Source organism: Globicephala melas, chromosome 11 (assembly GCF_963455315.2).
Source record: "Globicephala melas chromosome 11, mGloMel1.2, whole genome shotgun sequence".
NCBI lineage: Eukaryota > Metazoa > Chordata > Mammalia > Artiodactyla > Delphinidae > Globicephala > Globicephala melas.
The window spans coordinates 71,371,758-71,393,132 of record NC_083324.2 but is presented as its reverse complement, the minus strand read 5'-3'; the positions used below and the strand labels follow the sequence as shown (position 1 = coordinate 71,393,132).

The 21,375-nt window shown below is 48.9% G+C and overlaps 1 protein-coding gene and 1 pseudogene across 3 annotated transcripts in view; one reads left to right on the top strand and one right to left on the bottom strand.

Annotated features, from left to right (window-relative positions):
* TTBK1 (tau tubulin kinase 1) overlaps window positions 1–7,911 on the bottom strand; it is a 41,783-nt gene extending 33,872 nt beyond the window's left edge. For 2 of the 3 annotated variants that reach the window (XR_009565669.1, XM_060307209.1), the window contains exons 1-2: window positions 7,669–7,911; window positions 4,534–4,695 (exon numbers count right to left, since the gene is read on the bottom strand). Coding sequence is in view for 2 of the 3 variants with exons in the window: in XM_060307209.1 (XP_060163192.1) it covers window positions 4,534–4,641 (108 nt within the window). In the remaining variant the exon portion in view is untranslated. The remainder of the gene's footprint in view (window positions 1–4,533; window positions 4,696–7,668) is intronic. The other variant, XM_030871110.2, reaches the window with a different exon arrangement.
* LOC132598146 (small ribosomal subunit protein uS8-like) lies at window positions 618–1,006 on the top strand (annotated as a pseudogene).
* Window positions 7,912–21,375: the final 13,464 nt, after the last annotated feature.

The window sequence follows — 21,375 nt, the reverse complement described above, 5'->3', positions numbered from 1 at the left end:
AAGGACAGTAAATATCACGCTCACCCCCTCCCCCACCTAGACTGAGCCGCCTCCGTCCAGAAGCCAAACTAATTTCCAGAACCTTGCAGCTTCAGGTGGGTCCCTCCCCCAGGGAGGCCAGCCCTTCCTGGGGTTGGCAGTCTCCTGAAAGATGCCACCAGGGGCAGAGAGCATTTAGAGGGAAGTGTTCGGGGGAGGGGACTCAGCAAAGGGTGTTCTCTGCCCAGGTCCCCTGCTGAAGCTCACGTCACTCCCGAGGCCCCAGGTCAGACGCCCCAAACCAGGGTGAGCCTCCTGTCCAGGGGAACATGGTGGGGATGGAGGTTTGAAGAGACTCTGTGTGTTCTCAGGGAGCATTGCAGTGGAGCTCTGATGTTCTGGGCAGGCAGTGAGAAAAGGCAGAGGGGAGAACGGTGACAGAGGCGGAATTGGCCAGGGGAGATGAGCAAAGCTGAGTTACGGGGCGGGATTAAGTCAGGGGCCCAGGGGTCTTGGAGAGTGAGGGTGCTGCTGGCAATGATGGGGGGACAGGGGAGAAGGTGTTGAGTTCTAAGTTGGGACTCATTTGGCTTAAGAAAGATGTACACCTCTTTCCGCCATCTTTCCGTGTCGTCATAATGGTGCGCACAAAGGTCCCAGCTGATGCTCTCAACAGCATCAACAAAAGTGAGGCAAATGCCACGTTCTTATTAGGCTTTGCTGCTCCAAAGTCACCGTCCAGTTTCTAACTGGGATGCTGAAGCATGGTTACACTGGCGAGTTTGAAATCCCTGATGCTCACGGAGCTGGGAAAATTATTGTGAACCTCACAGGCAGGCTAAACAAGTGTAGAGTGATCAGCCCCGGATTTGATGTGCAGCTCAAAGAGCTAGAAAAATGGCAGAATAATCTGCTTCCGTCCCGTCAGTGTGGTTTCATTGTACTGATAACCTCAGCTGGCATCATGAACCGTGAGGAAGCAAGATGAAAAAACACAGGAGGGAAAATCCCGGAATTCTTTTTCTAGGGATGTAACACATCTGTGCAAAGAAAATGCCTCAACAGAAAAAAAAAAAAGCTAAACAGTTCAATTCTCCCCTCCCCAGGGAGCCCCCCACCCATGGGTGGCCTGACCTCTTCCAGAGTCCTCACTTGTGTCCTGTTGGCTTGTAACGTGCCAGCCGCAGCAGGGCTTGCTCATGATTGGATGGAGGCTGCTCTGAGCATCTGTAAACTCCTGACTCTAAGCCTCCTGCATCTGAGCCCGCCCCTTGGCATTTATTCAGCACGCGGATGCCCAATAAATGTTTAATGGTGGTTGAAACATGGGAATGGTGAGAGATAGGGGGCAGGGCAGAGCTGAGGACTGCGAGTTCCCAGCAGGTTACAGTTGTAAACACTCTAGAGAAAGAGAGAAGGATGAAGGGAAGATTTGGAAGACAAGTGGAAGGCTGGCTGGGTTCTTGTGCCCAGGAAAGAGGAGGGAGGAAGAACAGTGATAAACCGGGGTCCCTCTCTACTTGAGATGAAAGTTAAGGTCAGACTTCTAGCAGAATTTCAGGACAGGAGGAGACAGATGCAGACTCAAGGGAAGCAATGGCATGTCTTCCTCTGGGAACGGGAAACTCAGGGGAGATTCTAGTATCGTCTAGATTCCTTTACGGTTTTCTTTGTGGGAACGTGGAGGAAACACCTCGTTTTCTGTGCTCCAGACTCACAGACATCATCTCAGCTCATCCCCAGAGGCTCCCAGCAACACAGGTAAGGAAGGTCACAGGAGTTGTCATTTTGCACAAAAGGAAAACTTAGGCACAGAGAGTTAAGTACCTTGCCCCAGTTCACACTGCTAGTAAGTTACAAAGCCAGGTTTCACTTAAACCCAGGGAATCTGATGCAGAACCCACAGTCTTAACTGAAATAATAGGAACCATTGACTATACTGTGATTAACCGTGTGAGTGCTGAGATTCAAGGCCAGATCTGCCAGGCTCCAAAATCCTTGCTGGAGATGGTAAGGAGGGCTCGGGGCACCCAAGACATTTCTGACACCTACTGTCCATTTTCCCAGGATGCCAAAGGGTATTTCTCTACCACGTCCACTTCCAAACAGAGTCTGTTTCTCTTTCCTTAGTTCCTTCCTCACCCCCCACCCACCCATTACAGAACCTCTGGGGGCAGGGGAGTACTGCAGGCACCCTAATAATACTTTTAGGAGGCCATGAAAATGTTTTCATTTCTTTTACAATCAGAAGGGGGAAATGAACTTTTAGGTCAAAAAATTGTATTATATAGTATTAATTTATTCCTCATTATAGCAATGCAGTCATACAATTGCAATCTTTAGTACTTTATTATGTTGGAAGGGGCCGGTAAGGGCAAAAGTGCCCAAGGCCCACGAAAGTCACAAAACAGCTTTGCCCACAGCCCAGTGACAAGAATGTTCTCTCAACCTCCCTGCACCAGACCCTATTCCTCCCCTCCTAAATTTTTTCTGGACCCTCTCCCCTGCCGAAGGACCTCAAGAAACATGACACAATAGGACTAGCATTCACTTAGGAAAAAGGAAACCAGGTTTCTTGGCCCAGCTCTGGGTGAACTGGGGTGAGTTTCTGCTTTTCCCCTTCTGTAAAATGAGAGTTGGACTAGAATATATGTCACAACTCTCCCTCCGTTCTCTGATCCTGATTCTCAGATGGGCTAATTCTTAGGAAGCAACATAGTTCAGTGACTGTTGCCCCAGCAGTCAGACAAACCTGGTTCCACCGACCAGTCACGGGAACTTGGCAAGTTAGCTAATCCTGGTGCCTCAGTTTCCACAACTGTGAAACGGGGATAATAACAGTATCTACTCCATAGGTTGTTGAGATAATGCATGTAAGGCATTTTGCATAGCGCCCGGCCACAGTAAGTGCTCAAAATAAATGATAAGTTTTTATTGTTATTATACTTTGACGTTCTGATTCTAAGGGGCACCCCTCAAGAAGAAAAAAATGCTATTATTTTTAAATACTCCACCAAATGCCACGGACCCTCATTTTCTCTTGGCACAGCCCATCTGGGCAGTTTTCTTGGCTCCTGAGCTGTGCCTCACTCTCTGTCTGTCCCTCGTGGAGACTGGCTGAGGGCAGGCATCTGGCACCCCACCCTCTCTATTTCTCCAGGGTCCAGGGAGGGAGGGGAAAGCGAGGTCACCTGGCAAAGACTGAGGGCTTGCCCCTTTCCCCTCCCCCCCTGCCACTTCTCTCCCCACTCATCTCCCACCCCCTCCCTCAAAAAGCACAGGAAATTTCTAACCCAATTTCACTATGTGCGTGAATACCCTCTTTTTCTCACCTATTCAATGCAAAAGTCCTCCTGCCTCCAATCTGCCAGAAACTATGCCCTGAGCAGGACCCGGAGGGGGTGAGGGTGGCGTCTTGGAGGAACACGCCTCACTTTGCCAGACCCTCATGCCTTTGATTACTGCCCTGGCTCCTCCTCTCCCAGTTTCTGTCCCCTTCCTCTCCCCCTCAGGAAGTCCCCCTCTGGGACATAGACAGCCCTTTCCCTCAGCTCTCGGGCTCCTCCAGCTCCATCCCTCACCTCCTCCGGTCCCAGAGACATCTCTGACAACGTTGCCACCTTTGCCCCTCTCCCTGGCCACTAGGAGACCTGCCCACTGGGTAGTTGTTGCCATGGAGACCTGCCCGCAGCCAGGCCCCATTCTCCTCTCAACCCCGCACCTCTGGTGAGCCGAGCACCCACCCTATGCAGACCCACAAGCTCACATAGTCACCCCAAATTCTGCCCCACATCATCCTGCCCCCATAAAAACAGGACATCAGAGTGCCCTCAAGCATCGGAAAGAAAAGGGGGGCGGTGGGACAGGGATTGATTTTTCATAGGTTCCGCTCAACATACACTACACTGCCTTTGCCTCGACCCTCATGTGTCGCCCTCCCATCCGAGAGGCAAAGCCCTGAAGAAGCTCGGACTACAACTCCCAGCAGACCGAGCAGCCCGAAGTCCTGGGCTGGAGGAGCAAGGCACGCTGGGAGATGGAGTCTCGGCATGTTGCACCTGCCGCAGGAAGCAGTGAAGGGAGGAGGATGGATAGAGAAGATGGAGTGCGGATGCGGTGGGAGCCGCCTTCAGGTCCTCTCTCCCCGAACCCAAGCTTTTCTGTCCTCTGCGGAAGAGGAGGGGCTCACTCATTGCCCTTCTCCAAGGTCCAGCAGAGAAACGGCCCCCTCCCCCACCCCCGCCCTCCTCCCCTCAATGAGCTCTGCAGCTCCTGCTCTGACATCCAACCAGGAGTTGTTGCAGGCTGGGCCCGACCAACTTGACCTAGCGGGGAAAGGGGTGAGAGACGGCGGGGTTGGAGAGAGGGCACTGGGAGAAAGCGATTGTCCACAAGTGTAGGCAAAATAATGACCTGCAAGCCATATGCAAATGAGCTTAGGGGCACCTCCCTCTTAGGGTAGGGGCGCCAAGGCACCTCTTTTAACAGGTCTCCAGATCCTCTCCTCCCATCCTCCCCCACCCGTCCCTCTACCCTGCTGGGTCACTCACTCACCACCTTCCAGCGATCCTTGACCACGTAGTTGGCCGGCAGGATGTCGGCCTGCTCCCCTCCCCCACTCATGTTGGTTTCGTCCTTAAGAGCGGCCGCTAGGCACTGCATCCGCCAGCCGGAGGGAGGGGTGTCCGCAGGGCCTGCCCTGAGGGGGCCATCTACCTGGGGGAGTGGGGAGGGACTGTGAGGGGGGCAGGCTAGGACCCGGGACCCACTTGCAGATATGGAGGAGGGGAGTTCCATTCTCCTGGCAGGCATCTTTCCCTGGCCCACTGGGTGGATGCTCCAGGGGTCAATGGGGGAAACGTGTAAAAATCAAGTGGAGGTCAGAGGAGAAGACAGAAATGCCATTCACAGGAAGGGAGATACAAACTACAAACTGGAGATGTGAAAACCAGCAATGGGCACACACATGTAATGGAAAAAGGAGAGGAAAATGATTTGTGAACAGGCTGTGGGGAAAGGGTTTCCCAAAGAGACATGCTAACTAATGTGGGGAAGACTTGCTGACTGAGGGGCGCACCAGACTGGAATCAGTGCCTAGGCCGGGGAGACCTGAGCCAAGAAGGACCAGTCTGGGGATTCGATCTGTGGCCCCCACACCCGCACATTTCCCGTGCCACACCGTTCCCAAGGAACTGTGTATCTGAGGCTTATGGGAAGGGGAGACCTGCTGAACCAAAGGGTGACCCAGGGAAGACACACACCAGAGTGACAGAGACCTCCAATCAACCATGGGAGATGTGATTATCTGAAAATGAGGAGCTACCCAACAGCCCCTTGAGGACGGTGCTGAGTGAGGAGGCTGCCACCGTACTCAGAGCTGAGCCCAAACCACTGACACGGCCATGGGGGTGAGAAGCAAGGACGTGAGTGATGGGGTGAACATAAGGCGATGGATTCAAGATGTGGATTTTAGAGGTATGGCAGCCCTGTGGCCACTCAGAGGGAGAGAGGCAGGCTGAACTGGGGGGAGGTGAGGACAGCGGGGAAGTGGAAGCGACCTAAGAAAAGGCAGATGTGCCAGGGGGCAGTGGGTCTGGATGGCCAGTGGGTGAGAGAGCCTCTGCCCACACTTTTCTGTGTCTGCTAAGGAAGAAACACAGCTCTTGTCGCATTCGGATAGGTAGAAGTTGGATATCAGGGGGAGTGTCCCAAGTGTGAGGGCTGGGAAAGCCAGCCAGGGTTACCCAGGGGAATGTCAGTGTGCGCATGTGTGTGTCTGTGTGTGTACCCTCTGTGTGAGTGTGTATATGTCTTTGTGTGTCTTTTTGTGTGTGTCTATCTATGTGTCTGTGTCTTTGTGTCTGTACATCTGTGTCCACGTGTGCTTATGTGTGGTTTTGTGTCTGTTGGTGTGTGATGTGCCCGTGTGTGGGCAGGGTTGAGATCTCTTTGAGATCTCTGCCACCCCGGTACAGGAACGGATCTTTTCCTCTCTCCCTTCCCCCTACACTTTTTATAAGTACACGGCTCTGGCCTCCCAGTGACCCAGGACAGTCACAGATAGAAGGAAGCTCCTCAGGCTGGATATGGTGGGGGAGGTGGAGAGGAGGAAAGTGCCTAAGATACCAGTGGATGGGGCGGGAACTCCATGAGCCTGTCTTTACTTGGGATGGACTCATTCCCCAGGGCTCCTGTGTCTGACCATCCAAGTACAGGGGCAGCGTGGGATAGCGAAGGCGTGGAAACAGCCTTCCACAGGTCATGGTGTGCTGTGAGGGATCTTCAGGGAGAGGGACACTGTCACTCTTGTTCTGCCAAATGACTCAGCTGACTGTTTCCTCCAATCCACACAACTTCAGAGTATCAGGACTGTGAGGATATTAAATAGGCCTCTGCCTTCCTTCTGCCAAGTGGCAAATGGGGCATCAGGAATTCAGAGGGCAGTGAGAGCAATGGCAGGATGAAGGGAGAGGGAGGGATGGGGGATTCTGAAATAAAGGTGGAGAGACAAGTTGAGGACAAGATCGAAGAAGCAATTGAACCAGTAGGGAGGGAGCCTTAAGGAGTTAAACAGGGTGACCTCTGGTGGGCCTTCCAGTCCTGTGATGGTGGATTCTATAGACTGATGAGGAAGATGTGAGTCCTGCCCCCATTCGACAGATGGGCAAGCATAGAGGAACAGGTGAGGTGGGAAAAGGGGGAGTGGAGGCAAGAGGATAAATGAGGGTTCCCTACCTCTCCCTGCCCACCATCCTTCCCACTCTCTGCCTCAGAGGACTGCACTCAGCCCAGGCTAGGGTTGGATGACACAGACACAAGGAACCTGACTGCCCCGTGACCGCCCCCTCAGGACCCTTTAGTGTGTGGAGGGATGGGTGTGTGGAGAGAGAGGGCTTGTGGAGGAGGTTTTATATCTGTCAGCAAGTGTGTGTGTATGAGAGTGTGGGACCGATGATGTGTGTGTGTGCGTGCAGGTGTGTATGTTGGGGGTGTATATCTAGGTGGTTGCGAGCTCATCATGGCATGTGCATATAAGTGTTGGCGTGCACCTATGCAAGGTGTAAGCCAGGTGTGTGTGGGAATCTGGGAGCCCAGGTAAGGAGAGGTGAGGGAGATCAGTGAGGGGTAATGGGAACAGGTGAAGAGAGGTGTGGAAGGGGGCACAGCGAATGCAGGGGACAAGGGTGACAGGATCAGAGGAGGGGGTTGCATAAGACAGAGACAGGTGAGGGATAATCATGACAGGTGAAGAGGGGACAAGACCATGAAAGGGGCTTCTGGGCACAGTTGAAGAGATGAGGAAGTAGGCAAGGAGCTGGTGGGAGGACGAGGGAGAGAGGTTATGGAGAGAGCAGGGAACGACTGTCAGGGATGCCAGGAGAGTGAAGCCATAGGGACGGGGACAGAGGTGAGAAGCGAGGAGCAAAACCCCTGGAGGACAGGCTGGAGAGGGTGGGTGTGCTGGGGGCAGGGCGCCGATCCAGGCCTCGGGATGCGGCCCAGGCTGTGTAGGCCAGCGTCCCACCTCGGGCGGAGACGGAGACGGCACAGGGAGGGGGAACTGGAGAAGGCTTCGCTGGGAGGTGAGCCAGACCAGAGGCCCGATGGGTTCACAGAAGGAGACCCCTCCCCGACCCCCGCCCGGCCGGCCGGCCCCGCCCCGCCTCGCCTCGGCTCGCCTCGCCTCACCTGCTCTGAGCCCGCTGCGGCTGCGGCTGCGGCTGCGGCGGCGGAGGCAGCGGCTCCAGGCGGCGCATCCCCCGGGGACGGGGCGGAGAGGGGGCAGGGGCGGGGGCGGCTCAGTGCGGTGCTGGGAGGCCCGCTCCCTCCGGCGGCGGTGGCGGCGGCCTCCCGACCGGGACCATCCCGGCCCGGCCCGGCCCGGATCCTTCTCGGGCGACGGCGACGGCGGCGGCAGCGGCAGAGCGGGGAGCTGCCCACAATGCACTGCGCCGCCAGCATCAGCACCAGCCCTGACATCACCTCCTCACCGCCCCGGCTCTTACATCACCGCCCTTGCTCTGACATCACAGTCTACTCTGCTCCTTTCTCCACTCCTGCGGCCCTAGGACTCTCTCTCGTATGGACCTGTTTCTGATCATAGATTCTCTTCACTGGTCTCTGCCATTCGCTTGACCCCCATCCCCCAGCAGGGCCCTGTCACTCTTTACCTGTCCCCACAGTCCTCACCTGTCTCCATCCTGCTTTATCTTCTCCACTCCCAGCGTGTCTCTATCACTCCTCACCTGTTCCCATCAGCCTCAACTGATTTTCCCACATAATCTTCCATACGTTCATGTTACTTTCCTCTAAACTCATTTCCCCTCACCTGTACCCATCCTCTCATAAGCCCCCCCCCCCATTTCTTCTAACACCATCCCTCACCTGTAACTCTCACCTCGCCGTATATATATATACACCTTACCTCCTGGCTCAGCCTGGCCCTTTCTTTCTTTGGTCCTTTCTCCCATCTGTTGACAAACTCTCGTTTCTCTTAGCAAATTAGATGCACACTCTTTACTGTGACATGAAACATTCTTCCCAATATGGGCCCAGAGAAGCTATTATTACCCTTCTGACAGATTGGATTACTCAACATTCCTGAGCATACTTTTGCAATTTGTCTCTCTCAGGTCCCTTCCTTCCATCCTTCTTGTCTTCAACAAATGCACACTGAGTAACTTCAACAGCAACCACAACGACAACAACAATAATAATAGCAGTAACGATTTACTCCTGCCAGACACTGTTCTGACCTTTCACATATTAACTCATTTAACCCTCATAACAACCCTTTGAGGTAGGGTATTAGTGTTATACCCATTGTATAGATGAGGAAACTAAGATGCAGAGAGGTTGAATAATTTGCCTTAAGTTACGTACACAGCTAACAAGTGGCAGAGCTGGGATTCAAACCCTGGCCCCAGGGTGCATACTTCTAACCTCTGTGCTGGCAAGAAGGATCATTGAATCTGCAAAAGTAGCCAGAAGAGACTTCTTGGAGGAGGTGCACTCGACTGTAATTTGAAGGATTAGTAGGAGTTTTTCAACAGATGAGTGGGGCCAGGGCAGAGGGTGGGACAGACTTCCAGGCTGAGAAGATAGTGTGTGGTGAGCTGGGGGTGACCTTGTGCAAGATCATTAATGATGGGCCTTGTGTGCTGTGCTAAGGAGATTAGATTCTCTCCATTTAGTTTTTGGAAGCACAGTGGACAATGTGGTGAGCCATCAGATCCTCCTTCAGAATCCAGGGACACATTTCCCTGGCTGCCTGGGGTGCTGCAGACTGGCTCTCTCAGCTCACTGTCTGTCTGGAATTGCCCTTGACCAAGGGAGCTGCCGTGCCCAAGATCATGTGCCCTTCCTGGGGCATCCCATAGCCAATCGATGATAGACCCGTGAGTACAAAGGCCTGGCACAATCACCCCAACTCAAGGCCACTCTGAAGGAACATCCCATTTGCGAACCCCCGATAGGGTGAGCCAAGGTTTCTGTTGAGGCTGCATCAAAACTCAGCATCTACTCTGCCCAGTGCTGCTTCCTTCAGTCCTCCCCAGATGTTGATCCTCAGAGCACATCCCAATAAGCCTACTGCATGAGCATCTCTGTCGCAGAGTCAATGTACAGAGGACTCAGACTTCTAGACAGGAAATCACTGAAGAACTTTGAGCAGAGATAAGACAGTCTGATCTGAGTAGACCTCTAGGTTAGACTTCTAGGTTGACTTTTTTCTTTTTCAGTATTTTAGAAATGTTGCTGTACTGTCTTCTAGCTTGCATTGCTTCTGATGAAAAATCTGCAGTTATCCTTATGTTTGCTTTCTCTGTATGTAATGTTTTCTACTCCTCTGGCTACTTTTACGATTTTCTCTTTATCGCTGTTTTTAAGCTACTTGATCATGATGTGCCTTGGTGTAGTTGTATGCATGTTTCTTCTTTTTTTAAGTTTTTAAAAAATATTTATTTGACTGCATCTGGTCTTAGTTGTGGCACATGGGATCTTTTGTTGCAGCACTTGGGCTTTGTTTCCGTGCCAAGCTTCTCTCTAGTTGTGGCATGCGGGCTTAGTTGCCTCTAGTTGTGGCATGGCATGCGGGATCTTCGTTCCCCAACCAGGGATCGAACCCGAGTCCCCTGCATTGGAAGGTGGATTCTTAACCACTGGGCCACCAGGGAAGTCCCTGTATGCATGTTTCTTGTGCTTGGGGTTTGTTGAGCATCTTGTATCTGTGGATTTATAGTTTTCATCAAGTTCAGAAAACTTCTGGCCACAATTTACTCAGATACTTTTTCTGCTCTTCTCTTTCCTTCAGGGACTCCAAACACTCTGTCTACTAGGCTGCTTGAAGTTGTCCTGCAGCTCACTGAGCTTTGCTCATTTTTTTCCCAGTCTTTTCTCTCACAGTGTTTCATTTTGGATAGTTTCTACTGCTATTTATTCAAGTTTATTCATCTTTGCTTTTGCAGCATGTAATCTGGTATGAATCCCATTCAATGTATTTTTTTATTGTAGTTTACATTTCTAGAAGTTTGACCTGGGTCTTTTAAAAATCTTCCATATTTAATTTTCCTTCTAACTTCTTAAACACATGGAATAGTAATAACTCTTTTAATGAACTGTCTACTAATTTTATTATCGGAATCATTTCTGAAACCATTTCAGTCGGTTCATCTTTGCACTGTAGGTCATACATTTCTGCTCCTTTCCATAGTGTAATTTTTTAAATTGGATGCCAAATATTGTTAATTTTACCTTGTGGTGTCCTGGATATTTTTGTGCTTCAGTAAATACTCTTGAGCTGGGCTTCCCTGGTGGCGCAGTGGTTGAGAGTTTGCCTGCCGATGCGGGGGACACGGGTTCGTGCCCCGGTCCGGGAAGATCCCACATGCCACGGAGCGGCTGGGCCCGTGAGCCATGGCCGCTGGGCCTGCGCGTCCGGAGCCTGTGCTCCGCAACGGGAGAGGCCACAACAGTGAGAGGCCCGCGTACCGCAAAAAAAAAAAAAAAAAATACTCTTGAGCTTTGTTCTGGGATGCAATTAATTTACTTAGAAACAGTTTGATCCTTTCAAAGCTTACTTTTTAAGTCTTCGTTAGGAGGGAACTGAGAAGCATCTAGTCTGGGCCTAATTTTCCCCACCATTGAGGCAATCGCTTTGGTATCATCTACCCAATGCCCCAAGAATTATGAGGTTTTACCCCTTCATCTGGAGGGAAAGGCATGATTTCCACCTTGTGTGGGCTCCAAAGACTGTTCTCTCTGTTCATTTCAGATGGTTCTTTTCCCACCTCAGATACTTTCCTCACACATATGTGCTGATCAGTCCTCAGCTGACTGTCCCAGGGAACCCTCTGAAGATTCCAGAGCTCTCTCCTATCCTGTGCTCTGTCCCGCAAGCTAGCTGCCTTGGCCTCCCCTTCCATCTCCTCAGCTCAAGGAGACAGCCAGGCTCAGCCTGGATCCCTCCTGCCTGCAGCCTAGAAACCCTGCAGACAATACTCTCACCTGGCTTGTTTCGTCTTTCAGGAGTCACTGTCTTAGGCCGCCTGATGGCCAATGTTCAAACGTCATTGTTTCATGTATCCTCCCAGTTTTTCGGTTGTTAAACATGGGAAGGTATACAGCAAAGGAAACCATCAACAAGATGAAAAGGCAGCCTACGAAGTGGGAGAAAATATTACAAATCATATATCTGATGAGCAGCTAATATCTAAAATATATAAAGAATTCATACAACTCGAAAAAATCTGATTTAAAAATGGGTAGAGGATCTGAATAGACATTTTTCCAAAGAAGATGAACAAATGACCAACAGATACGTGAGAAGGTGCCTGACATCATTAATCATCAGGAAAATGTAAATCAAAACCACAATGAGGACTCCCCTGGTGGTGCAGTGGTTAAGAATCCACCTGCCAATGCAGGGGACACGGGTTCAAGCCCTGGTCCGGGAAGATCCCACGTGCCGAGGGGCAACTAAGCCCGCGCACCGCACCTACTGAGCCTGCGCTCTAGAGCCCGAGACCCATAACTACTGAGCCTGCACGCCACAACTACTGAAGCCAGCGCACCTAGAGCCCATGCTCTGCAACAAGATAAGCCACCGCAATGAGAGGCCCGTGCACTGAAACGAAGAGTAGCCCCCACTCGCCGCAACTAGAGAAAGCCCGTGCACAGCAATGAAGACCCAATGAAGCCAAAAATAAATAAATTAATTAATTAAAAAAAAACATGAGGAGATACCACCTCACACTTGTCAGGATGGGTATTATCAAAAAGACAAGACGGAGTGCCCTGGTGGTCCAGTGGTTAGGACTCTGCACTTTCACTGCCGTGGACCCAGGTTCAATCCCTGGACAGGGAACTAAGATCCATCAGGCCGAACAGTGTGGCCAAAAAAATAAATAAATAAATAAATAAATGACAAATAACAAGTGTTGGTGAGAATGTGGAGAAAAGGGAACACTTGTGCCCTGTCAGTGGAGATGTGTGTGTGTATATATATATATATATATATATATATATATATATGCGCAATGGAGTATTATTCAGCCATAAAGAAAGGAAATCCAGCCAGTCACAACAACATGGATGGACCCTGAGGGCATTAAGCTAAGTGAAATAAGTCAGACAGAAAAACACAGATACTATATCATATCACTTATATGTGAAATCTGAAAAAAAAAGACCTCATAGATACAGAGAACAGACTGATAGCTGCCAGAAGTGGAGTGTGGGGGTAGTTGAAATAGGTTGACGTGGTCAAAAAGTACAGACTTCCAGTAATAAGATAATAAAGTCCAGGGGATGGTGACAGTAGTTAACAATACTGTATTGTATATTTGAAAGTTGCTAAGAGAGTAGATCTTAAAGTTCTCATCACAAGAAAACAATCTGTGACTATGTGTGGTGATGGATGTTAACTAAACTTATTGTGGTGATCATTTCAAAATACATACATGTATCATATTATTATATTGTATACTTGAAACTAATATGATGCTATAGGTCAATTATATCTCAAATTTTAAAAAATCCACATGGGAGAAAGCATGACAAACAAACAAAAAGAAGTGAGGAAAAAGCATAGTAAATATAAAGGATGAAACAGGATAATAGGAAAAACTTCCAAACATATAAGTAATCACAATAAATAAAAATTGCCGAAGTTCACTGATTAATAGAACATCGGCTTTTTTAAAATGCAGATATAAGCTGCTTACTAAAGACACACTTGGAATACAGAAAGGTTGAAACAAAAGGTGTAAAAATACATGAGTCCAAAAGAATGTATTAGGAAAAAAGTGGGTCACTTCATAAGGACAAAATGCATGCCACCAAGAACATATAACAATTCTGAACTTGTACTCACCTACTAGTCTCAGAATACAAAGTAAAAATAGTTAAAATTACAAGAAAAAAATTTTAAATCCACTGTCAAAGGGAGATTTTAACAAAATTACCTCAGTAATTGATAAATAAAATAAGTAAAAAAAAAATTGTAAGGATATAGAAGATTTGAAAATAAAACTGTAACTAACGGGCTTCCCTGGTGGCGCAGTGGTTGAGAGTCCGCCTGCCGATGCAGGGGACATGGGTTCGTGCCCCAGTCCGGGAAAATCCCACATGCCGCGGAGCGGCTGGGCCCATGAGCCATGGCCGCTGAGCCTGCGCATCCGGAGCCTGTGCTCCGCAACGGGAGAGGCCACGACAGTGAGAGGCCCGCGTACGGCAAAAAAAAAACAAAAACAAAAACTATAACAAGCATGATCTAAGGTGTATGTGTGTATAGACTATCATATATATAAATAATATATTATCTACTATATTATATATTTAGGTATTAGGTTATTTTTATACATAGATATCAATACTATATACATACATATATACACAATACATAGTGTAATATATGTGTATTTATAATATTTATAATATAATATAATATATATGGATCTGAAATAGATATAACAAAATTTTAAGATTTGATGAAACTGGGTAGTGGATACAAGGATATTTGATAAACTATTCTTCATTCTTTTCTCATACTTGCTAAATTTTCTGATAAATTTTAAAATTCATAATTATTCACAAGAAAATACAAAACTGAGCACTAAGGCTGAGTCTCCTGTTTAGGCCTTTATAGATTCCAGACCCAGGAAAGACAAGGACTAGGACCCCAGATGTTCCCCACTTTGACAAAATTGTCCTCATAAATGACGTCACCAGCAAGAAAACAGCCTAGACGCTGGGATGGGGAGGAAATCAAACTAAGAATGTACCTGAGTAGGTGGGTATAGTATATATTAGGTATAGTACATATTGGGGCTGAACATCTCAGCGCTACTCTCTCTACAACATTCTGAGAAGGGAAAGTCACATTTGAAAAACAAAAAAACAAAATATAAGGGAGGGTAAATCTGCTGCCTGCCACTCCTTCTTGGCTGGAAGTGATATTTGATCTGGGAGTTAATGGCTGGAGTGCAAGGATAAACAGGAAGGGATACCCCCCATGCTTGATTTCTACTTTCTTTGAATCTCTCCACTCATCGCACATCCCTGCATGACATTGATTTGATTTCTACTCTTGAGCTAACTCTGGCCCTTCTCCAAGCCAAACAGAGTCTCAAGTCTCAGACTCCTCTTCACTCCTTTTTTTTTTAGTTCTTTGAGTGCCCACTGAGTGTCTCACGCTTAAAAAAATGTATCCCCAAAGCTATAGCTTAAAAGAGATTTAAAAGACCTATAAAACAATGAAGAAGGTTAAAGTATATGATGAGGGATGCACATTGGGTGATAAAACCATAAAGAAACATAAGGACGTTTATTTTTGTCCTTACCGTAAAAGTATGGGCAGTGGTTACTTTTGGAGGGAATGAGGAGGCTGAGATTGGGATTGGGCACATGGAAACTTCTGAGTGGGAGAAGCTCTATTTCTTGACATGCATGAGTGGTGGTTATAAGAGTATTTTATTATACTTCATTTGCCTTAAGGTGGCTTTCTGCTGGTGAGTTTTATTTTAATATTAAGACATTTTTATTGGTGTATCCAATGAATGAATGAATGAATGGGTCTGGGCATTGACCATCCATGGTTGCTAACATCAAACAAGAGAGACATCCAGACATTCTGTGCCCCGTGATGGGAGCACACACCACCACCTGTGACGTAGTCTAACCCCAGATTGAACCTGAATCTGGTCACGCCTCTAGATCCAACTCCAATTTACAGCACAAAGGAACACTTTAAATGGCACTACAGGTATATCATCAGTCAACTCCAGACTGTAAGAACCTCTGCAGGACAGATGAGGGGAGGAGAGAAGATATGCAAGGGGAACGTGTTGATTAAAATAGACTTAAAAGGCATGTCAGCCAATCACAATGTGTGGACTTGATGTGGCTCCTGATTTTATTATTATTATTAATTTATTTATTTTTAATATTTGTTGTGTTTCTGTGAGTCCGGAATCAAGGTGTGTCTCTCATAGGTTGTAATCAAGTTATTTATTTATTTATTTGGCTGTGTTGGGTCTTCATTGCTGCGCGTGGGCTTTCTCTAGTTGCGGAGAGCGGGGGTTTCTTTTTTTTGTGGTGCGTGAGCTTCTAGGTGTGGTGGCTTTTCTTGTTGCAGAGCACAGGGTCTAGAAGCGTGGGCTTCAGTAGTTGTGGCTCGCAGGCTCTAGAGCGCAGGCTCAGTATGTGTGGCGCACGGGCTTAGTTGCTCTGCGACATGTGGGATCTTCCCGGACCAGGGCTCAAATCTGTGTCCCCTGCACTGGCAGGCGGATTCTTAACCACTGCGCCACCAGGGAGGTCCCGTGGCTCCTGATTTTAAACAGATAACTTGTAAACAAACATTCATAACACTTATAACATAATTGGATATACCAATAAAAACAATTCAAATTTGAACATGGATAAAATATTTGATGACAAGTAAAGTCTTACTAAATTTTTCAGCTCTGATAATAGTATTATCGTTATATTTTTTAAAGAAAAAAGAGTATCTTTTAGAGACACATTAAAATATTTACAGGGCTTCCCTGGTGGCGCAGTGGTTAAGAATCCGCCTGCCAGTGCAGGGGACATGGATTCGAACCCTGGCCCGGGAAGATCCCACATGCTGCGGAGCAACTAAGCCCGTGCGCCACTCATACTGAGCCTGCGCTCTAGAGCCCACGAGCTACAACTACTGAGCCCATGTGCCACAACTACTGAAGCCTGCGTGCCTAGAGCCCGTGCTCCGAAACAAGAGAAGCCACCATGGTGAGAAGCCTGCACACTGCAAGGAAGAGTAGCTCCTGCTCGCTGCAACTAGAGAAAAAAGCCCGCACGCAGCAACGAGGACCCAACGCAGCAAAAAAAAAAAAAAAAAAAAAATTACAAATGAATTAATATGATCTTCAATTTGCTTTTTCTCACATAACTTCTTTTTAATTCATCTGTATTTGTTACAACTTTTAAAGGAGGATGTGACTTGAGCACTACATTTCCATTCACAAAACTTACTCTCAGTTACTTTTCAAACAGCTTTACAACATGCCTAGGTAGGCTTATAATCTTGCTACTCTAAACAGTACTTTTCTTTGGAAAACAAGCCCTATGTATGGATAGTGACCCCCATCAAGTTGCTTCAGTTTAACATACTAATTTCTAGAGGCCTGGCACATGCAGTTGATAACTACAGGGGATAGAAGTTTTAAAAAGTAGATCCCAGAAGATGAAAAGTTGCTTTAACTAATATTTTTCTTTTAAACATCAAGGTATATGCTTCAGAACATTTCAGTGACAAAAGATTTGGTCTACTAAAGAATCCGCTTGATAGCTAGACACTTCAGACCACGAAGTTAACATAGGTTACATACACCTTACAACAAACGCTACTTCCGTCTGTTAAAATAAAATTCCATCTGTTAAAATGCCAATATGAAACTAGAAAAGAAGAACTATCTGTGCTTTAATGCCTAAAGTATCACAGTATCACACTTAGTAGAAAGAAATCTTCTCTTCCCCTTAAGTAGTTGTCAAGCCATACAGATTTTTAAATGTAACAAAAAAATACTTGAAAACATATTATCAGAGGGAATGAAGACAGTGTTGAACACGTAGCCAATTTGCATCACAATAGGACAGCGAGGAAGTTGAATATGCATGTAGGTGAAACAAGATCATAAATTGGTCATAAATTGATAATTGTTGAATCTCATTATATTGATACTACTTACTATTTTCAGTACTTTATCTTTGCCTTTTTAAAAACAGCGTTAGGGCTTCCCTGGTGGTGCAGTAGTTGGGAATCCGCCTGCCAATGCAGGGGACACAGGTTCGAGCCCCGATCCGGGAAGATCCCACATGCCGCGGAGCAACTAAGCCTGTGCGCCACAACTACTGAGCCTGCGCTCTAGAGCCTGTGAGCCACTACTGAGCCCATGTGCCACAACTACGGAAGCCCGCACGCCTAGAGCCCATGCTCCGCAACAAGAGAAGCCACCACAATGAGAAGCCCAGGCACCGCAATGAAGAGTAGCCCCCACTCGCCACAACCAGAGAAAAGCCCACGTGCAGCAATGAAGACACAACGCAGCCAAAAATAAAATAAATAAAATAAAATAAATTTATAAAAATAATTAATTAAAACAGCTTTATGAGGAATAACTTACATGTCAATAAAATCTGCTGTTTGTAAGTGTACAATTTAATATTTTGTAAATTTATAGAGTTGTGCAATCTTCACTACAGTCCAGTTTTCGAATATCTCCATTATCCCAAAAGATTTCCTTGGGCCCTACCCTGCAGTCAGTTCCCACTCCCACCCCAGCCCTCCACTGCTCTGCTTTCTGTATCTCTAAATATGCCCTTTCTGGACATTTCACTTAAGTACAATCATGCAATAGATAGTCTTCTGCTGCTCCCTTTACTGTTATACAAGTTGGATACACTGACCTGCCCACCACCGTTGCTCCCCCAACCCATCACTTAGTGCCCTGTCCCTCCGACTCAGGCCTCTCTGCATTGAGGCAAGGATCTGAGCTGCCAGCCATGGCTGGCTCTGCATCCTCACCCAGCTCAACTGTGGACACAGAACCAATCGCAGGGCTTTATATCGCATTTAGAGAAACAGACAAAATATCTTTCTCCTCTTTCTCCTTCAGCCTGAGGTGGGGATGCTAGGCACATCAGAAGTGTGGGAGCTAAGGAGACGGAGGCCGGCTTATTTTCTTGAAGACACCGAGGCAGAAACAAGGTGCTCTGTGTCTATACATGCACGTGTGTTCCTCACCTGTGGCGAGAACCAGAGGACGGCATGACCGAGGGTAGGGAGAGTGAAGGAAGTTGTCCCTCAAGGCCTCTGGCACCTAAGGCCAGCCTCCTAAGTATGCACCTGTGGCTGTGTGTGCGAAGGTGCTGAGAGCACTGCACACACGTTTGCCCCATGGTTCATGTATCTTCGGAGCTGGGCCCATTAGAGGACAGAGATAGCCTAAGATGTCTTTGCCTTCTCTTTGTGTCTTTGCATTTAAAAAAAATGGTTATTGTGTCTGCTCTGTCACCCCATGCTTTGATATTTTATAGTTAATCAGGAAGAATTCAGAAGAAACCTCCGATGATGCGCTCCTCTGGGGAATGGGATTGGGGTCTCAGGTCTCCCTTTCCACTGTGTACTCTCTCATTCCCCTTGAAGTTTTTGTCCTATATTTGTGTAATTTTCAAAATAAAATGAGGGAGAAATCATTGTTATTACCAGTGAGCCATGGTGTGTTTGGCTCCCTGCAGACTCTGCTTCTATTAGCTTAGTCTAGGGCTGAGCAGATTACAAAGTGCTACCAAATGCAGCTGCTCCTTTAATCCACTCATTCATTCAACAAATATTTGGTAAGTGTTTCCTATGTGCCAGGCACAGTTTTAGAAGCTAGGGATAAAAAAACAGAGAAAAATGCCTGCCCTTCTGGGGACTTACATTCTACTGAGTGTAGAAAGACATACAACAAAATTAATCAGTTATATGGTAATGAGAGGAGAAAAGACAAGGCACAGGAGGGTGATAGGGATGGGAGGCTGCCATATTGAAGAGGGTGGTCAGGGAAGGTGACCTGAGCAGACTTGGAGGAGGTAAGGGTGTGACCAGGGAGCTCTCTGGGAGAAAAGGGCTCCAGAGAACAGCAAATGCAGAGGATCGGAGGCAAGAGCATGTCCAGCTTGCTTGAGGAAGAGCCAGAAAGGCAACGTGGCTGCAAAACACCCAGTGAGAGTAATGGAGCTGGGATGAGAGAGGTAAGCGGTCCCCAGACCCCGTGGGGCTGGTGGGCCACTGCAGGGGGTTGGGGTTTTACCCCAAGTGAGGTGGGAGCCGTTGGAGGGTTTGGCTGAGGAGGACATTACCTAACGAATATGTTCACAGGGTTCCCCCGCTGGAGACCAGACTGTGTAGCAGGGAAGTGAGGTGACCCTGAGGAGGCTGTTGAGAGAGGTGGTGGAGGTGTAACCACGCAGGACCTTATGGGGTCTTCCCGGGACAGACCCCGCTCCCATATCCTCTGCTCTAGCTGCTCTCTGAAGTGCCTATAGGTAACGGTATCTGCACATTTTCTGAGTTGTTGGGCAGATGCTCAAACCACCACCAAATGGAAGAAATTAACCACCTGATGACCATGAGCTCGTAGCCCCCAGACCTGAGGGAACCTGAGGATTGATAATGTTCACCCCCGTGACACAGCCCGTTGCCTCACCATCAACCAATCAGAGAATTGTGCTCGAGTTAATCTCCTACCCTGGGACTCCCCTCCCTCGCCTGGCCTTTAAAAATGCTTTCCTGAACCCCAAAGGGGAGTTTGGGTTTTTTGAACGCTCCTGTCCTGAACTCCTTGCTTGGAGCCCTGCCGTAATCGCTGCCCTTTCCTGCACCACAACCAGGTGTCTGCAGAGAGGCTTTACTGGGGGGGGGGGGGGGGGGAGGCGACCCAAGGTTGGTTCCCCAACAGGTGGGCGTCAGAGTCTGTATTTATTTGGAAAGGAGAAGCCACCCATAGAGGTTGCCGATAGATTGGAGGTAGGGTTTGGTGGAAAGAGAAGAGTCAAAACTGATTCCAAGCTTTGGGAGCTGAGGAGCTGGGAGGATGAAGTTGCCTTTGGCAGAGACGCGGTGGCCTGGGGGCGGCGGGGAGCAGTGTATAAGATCGGGAGGACCCCGCCTTCTGCCTGGACGAGTTAAAGAATTCCGGGAGGCAGTGGCTTCACACACGTGGGTACAGTTGACGTCTCCATTTCACAAGTGTGTACACTCCTGCACCGGAGCCCCCCGGGCTGGCCGCATCACGTGCCGTAGGCGGGCGCCCCTTGGCGCGGGGAGGGAAGTGCGGCGGCTGCGGCCGGAGCGCGCGGAGCCGGGCCGCCCCTCCTTGTACTTCGGCGGGAGCATCCCCGGCGGACGCGAGGACCGGGAGCTGTACGGGCGGATCGTGTCGCGGCTGCGGCGCTTTGGGGCGGAGCTCACCGAGCACTTGGCGGCCGCCGATCAGGGCGCGGGCGGTGAGGCTGCCGGGGCGCGGGGCGCGGACGGCCGGGAGGGCGAGGACAGGTCCGCCTCCTCGGCCCAGGCCCGCTCTCTTGCGGGGAAGCTCCCGGCAGGGCCCCTCCCCTGCCCGATAAGGAAAGGCTGTCCGCGTGCGTCCGACCTGTGAGCCCACTCTCCGCATTCAGTTACTATCTTGACCTTTGGGTCTTTGGAAAACTTTGTCGGGCTCTTTCCGGAGGCGTTTGTAGAGAGGAGCAGAACGGGAGTGGGCCGGGCTGCTTCAGCGAGATGCCTCACCCGCTGGCATCTCTCCCACCTAGGACTAAAGCTTTCCCTCCTGCTACCCCTCTTTGGGCCGAGGTATCAGCCCTCCCTCAGACCCGACAGACCCCAGCTCCCGCGACCACCGTCTCTCTCAGGCTCTCTGATCAGACTGTTACCAGTATGTGCTGCTCCTGTGGCGTGATTGGCCCGGAATCTGGCTGACTTTCTAGAAATGGTGCCAGAACTCTTGTACTTCTCAGAAAACCTTAAGTGTTTTCCCCTTTCCCCACCAGGGGCAGATCTAGGATCTGAGGGACCCAATGCAATTCTGGGCAACCTCTTTAAAGAGACGAAATGACAAATCACAATTGCTGGGGCTTTTGGAAGGGCCTGTGCAAGCCAGGGACCCTGAAGCTTAAGTCTTTTTGGTTTCAGGGTCTGTGCCCCCCTGCCTGGTGGCTCTCCAACTTTACTGTGCTCAACAATCATCTGCGGGAGCATGGTGAAAATGCAGATTCTGGGATAAAGCCTTAGAGTCTATTTTGAAGAAGTTCTCCAGTTATTCTGCTCTGATCTGGGGGGCTGTGAGCCTCGTGCTCCTGGTGGATTTTAATCAA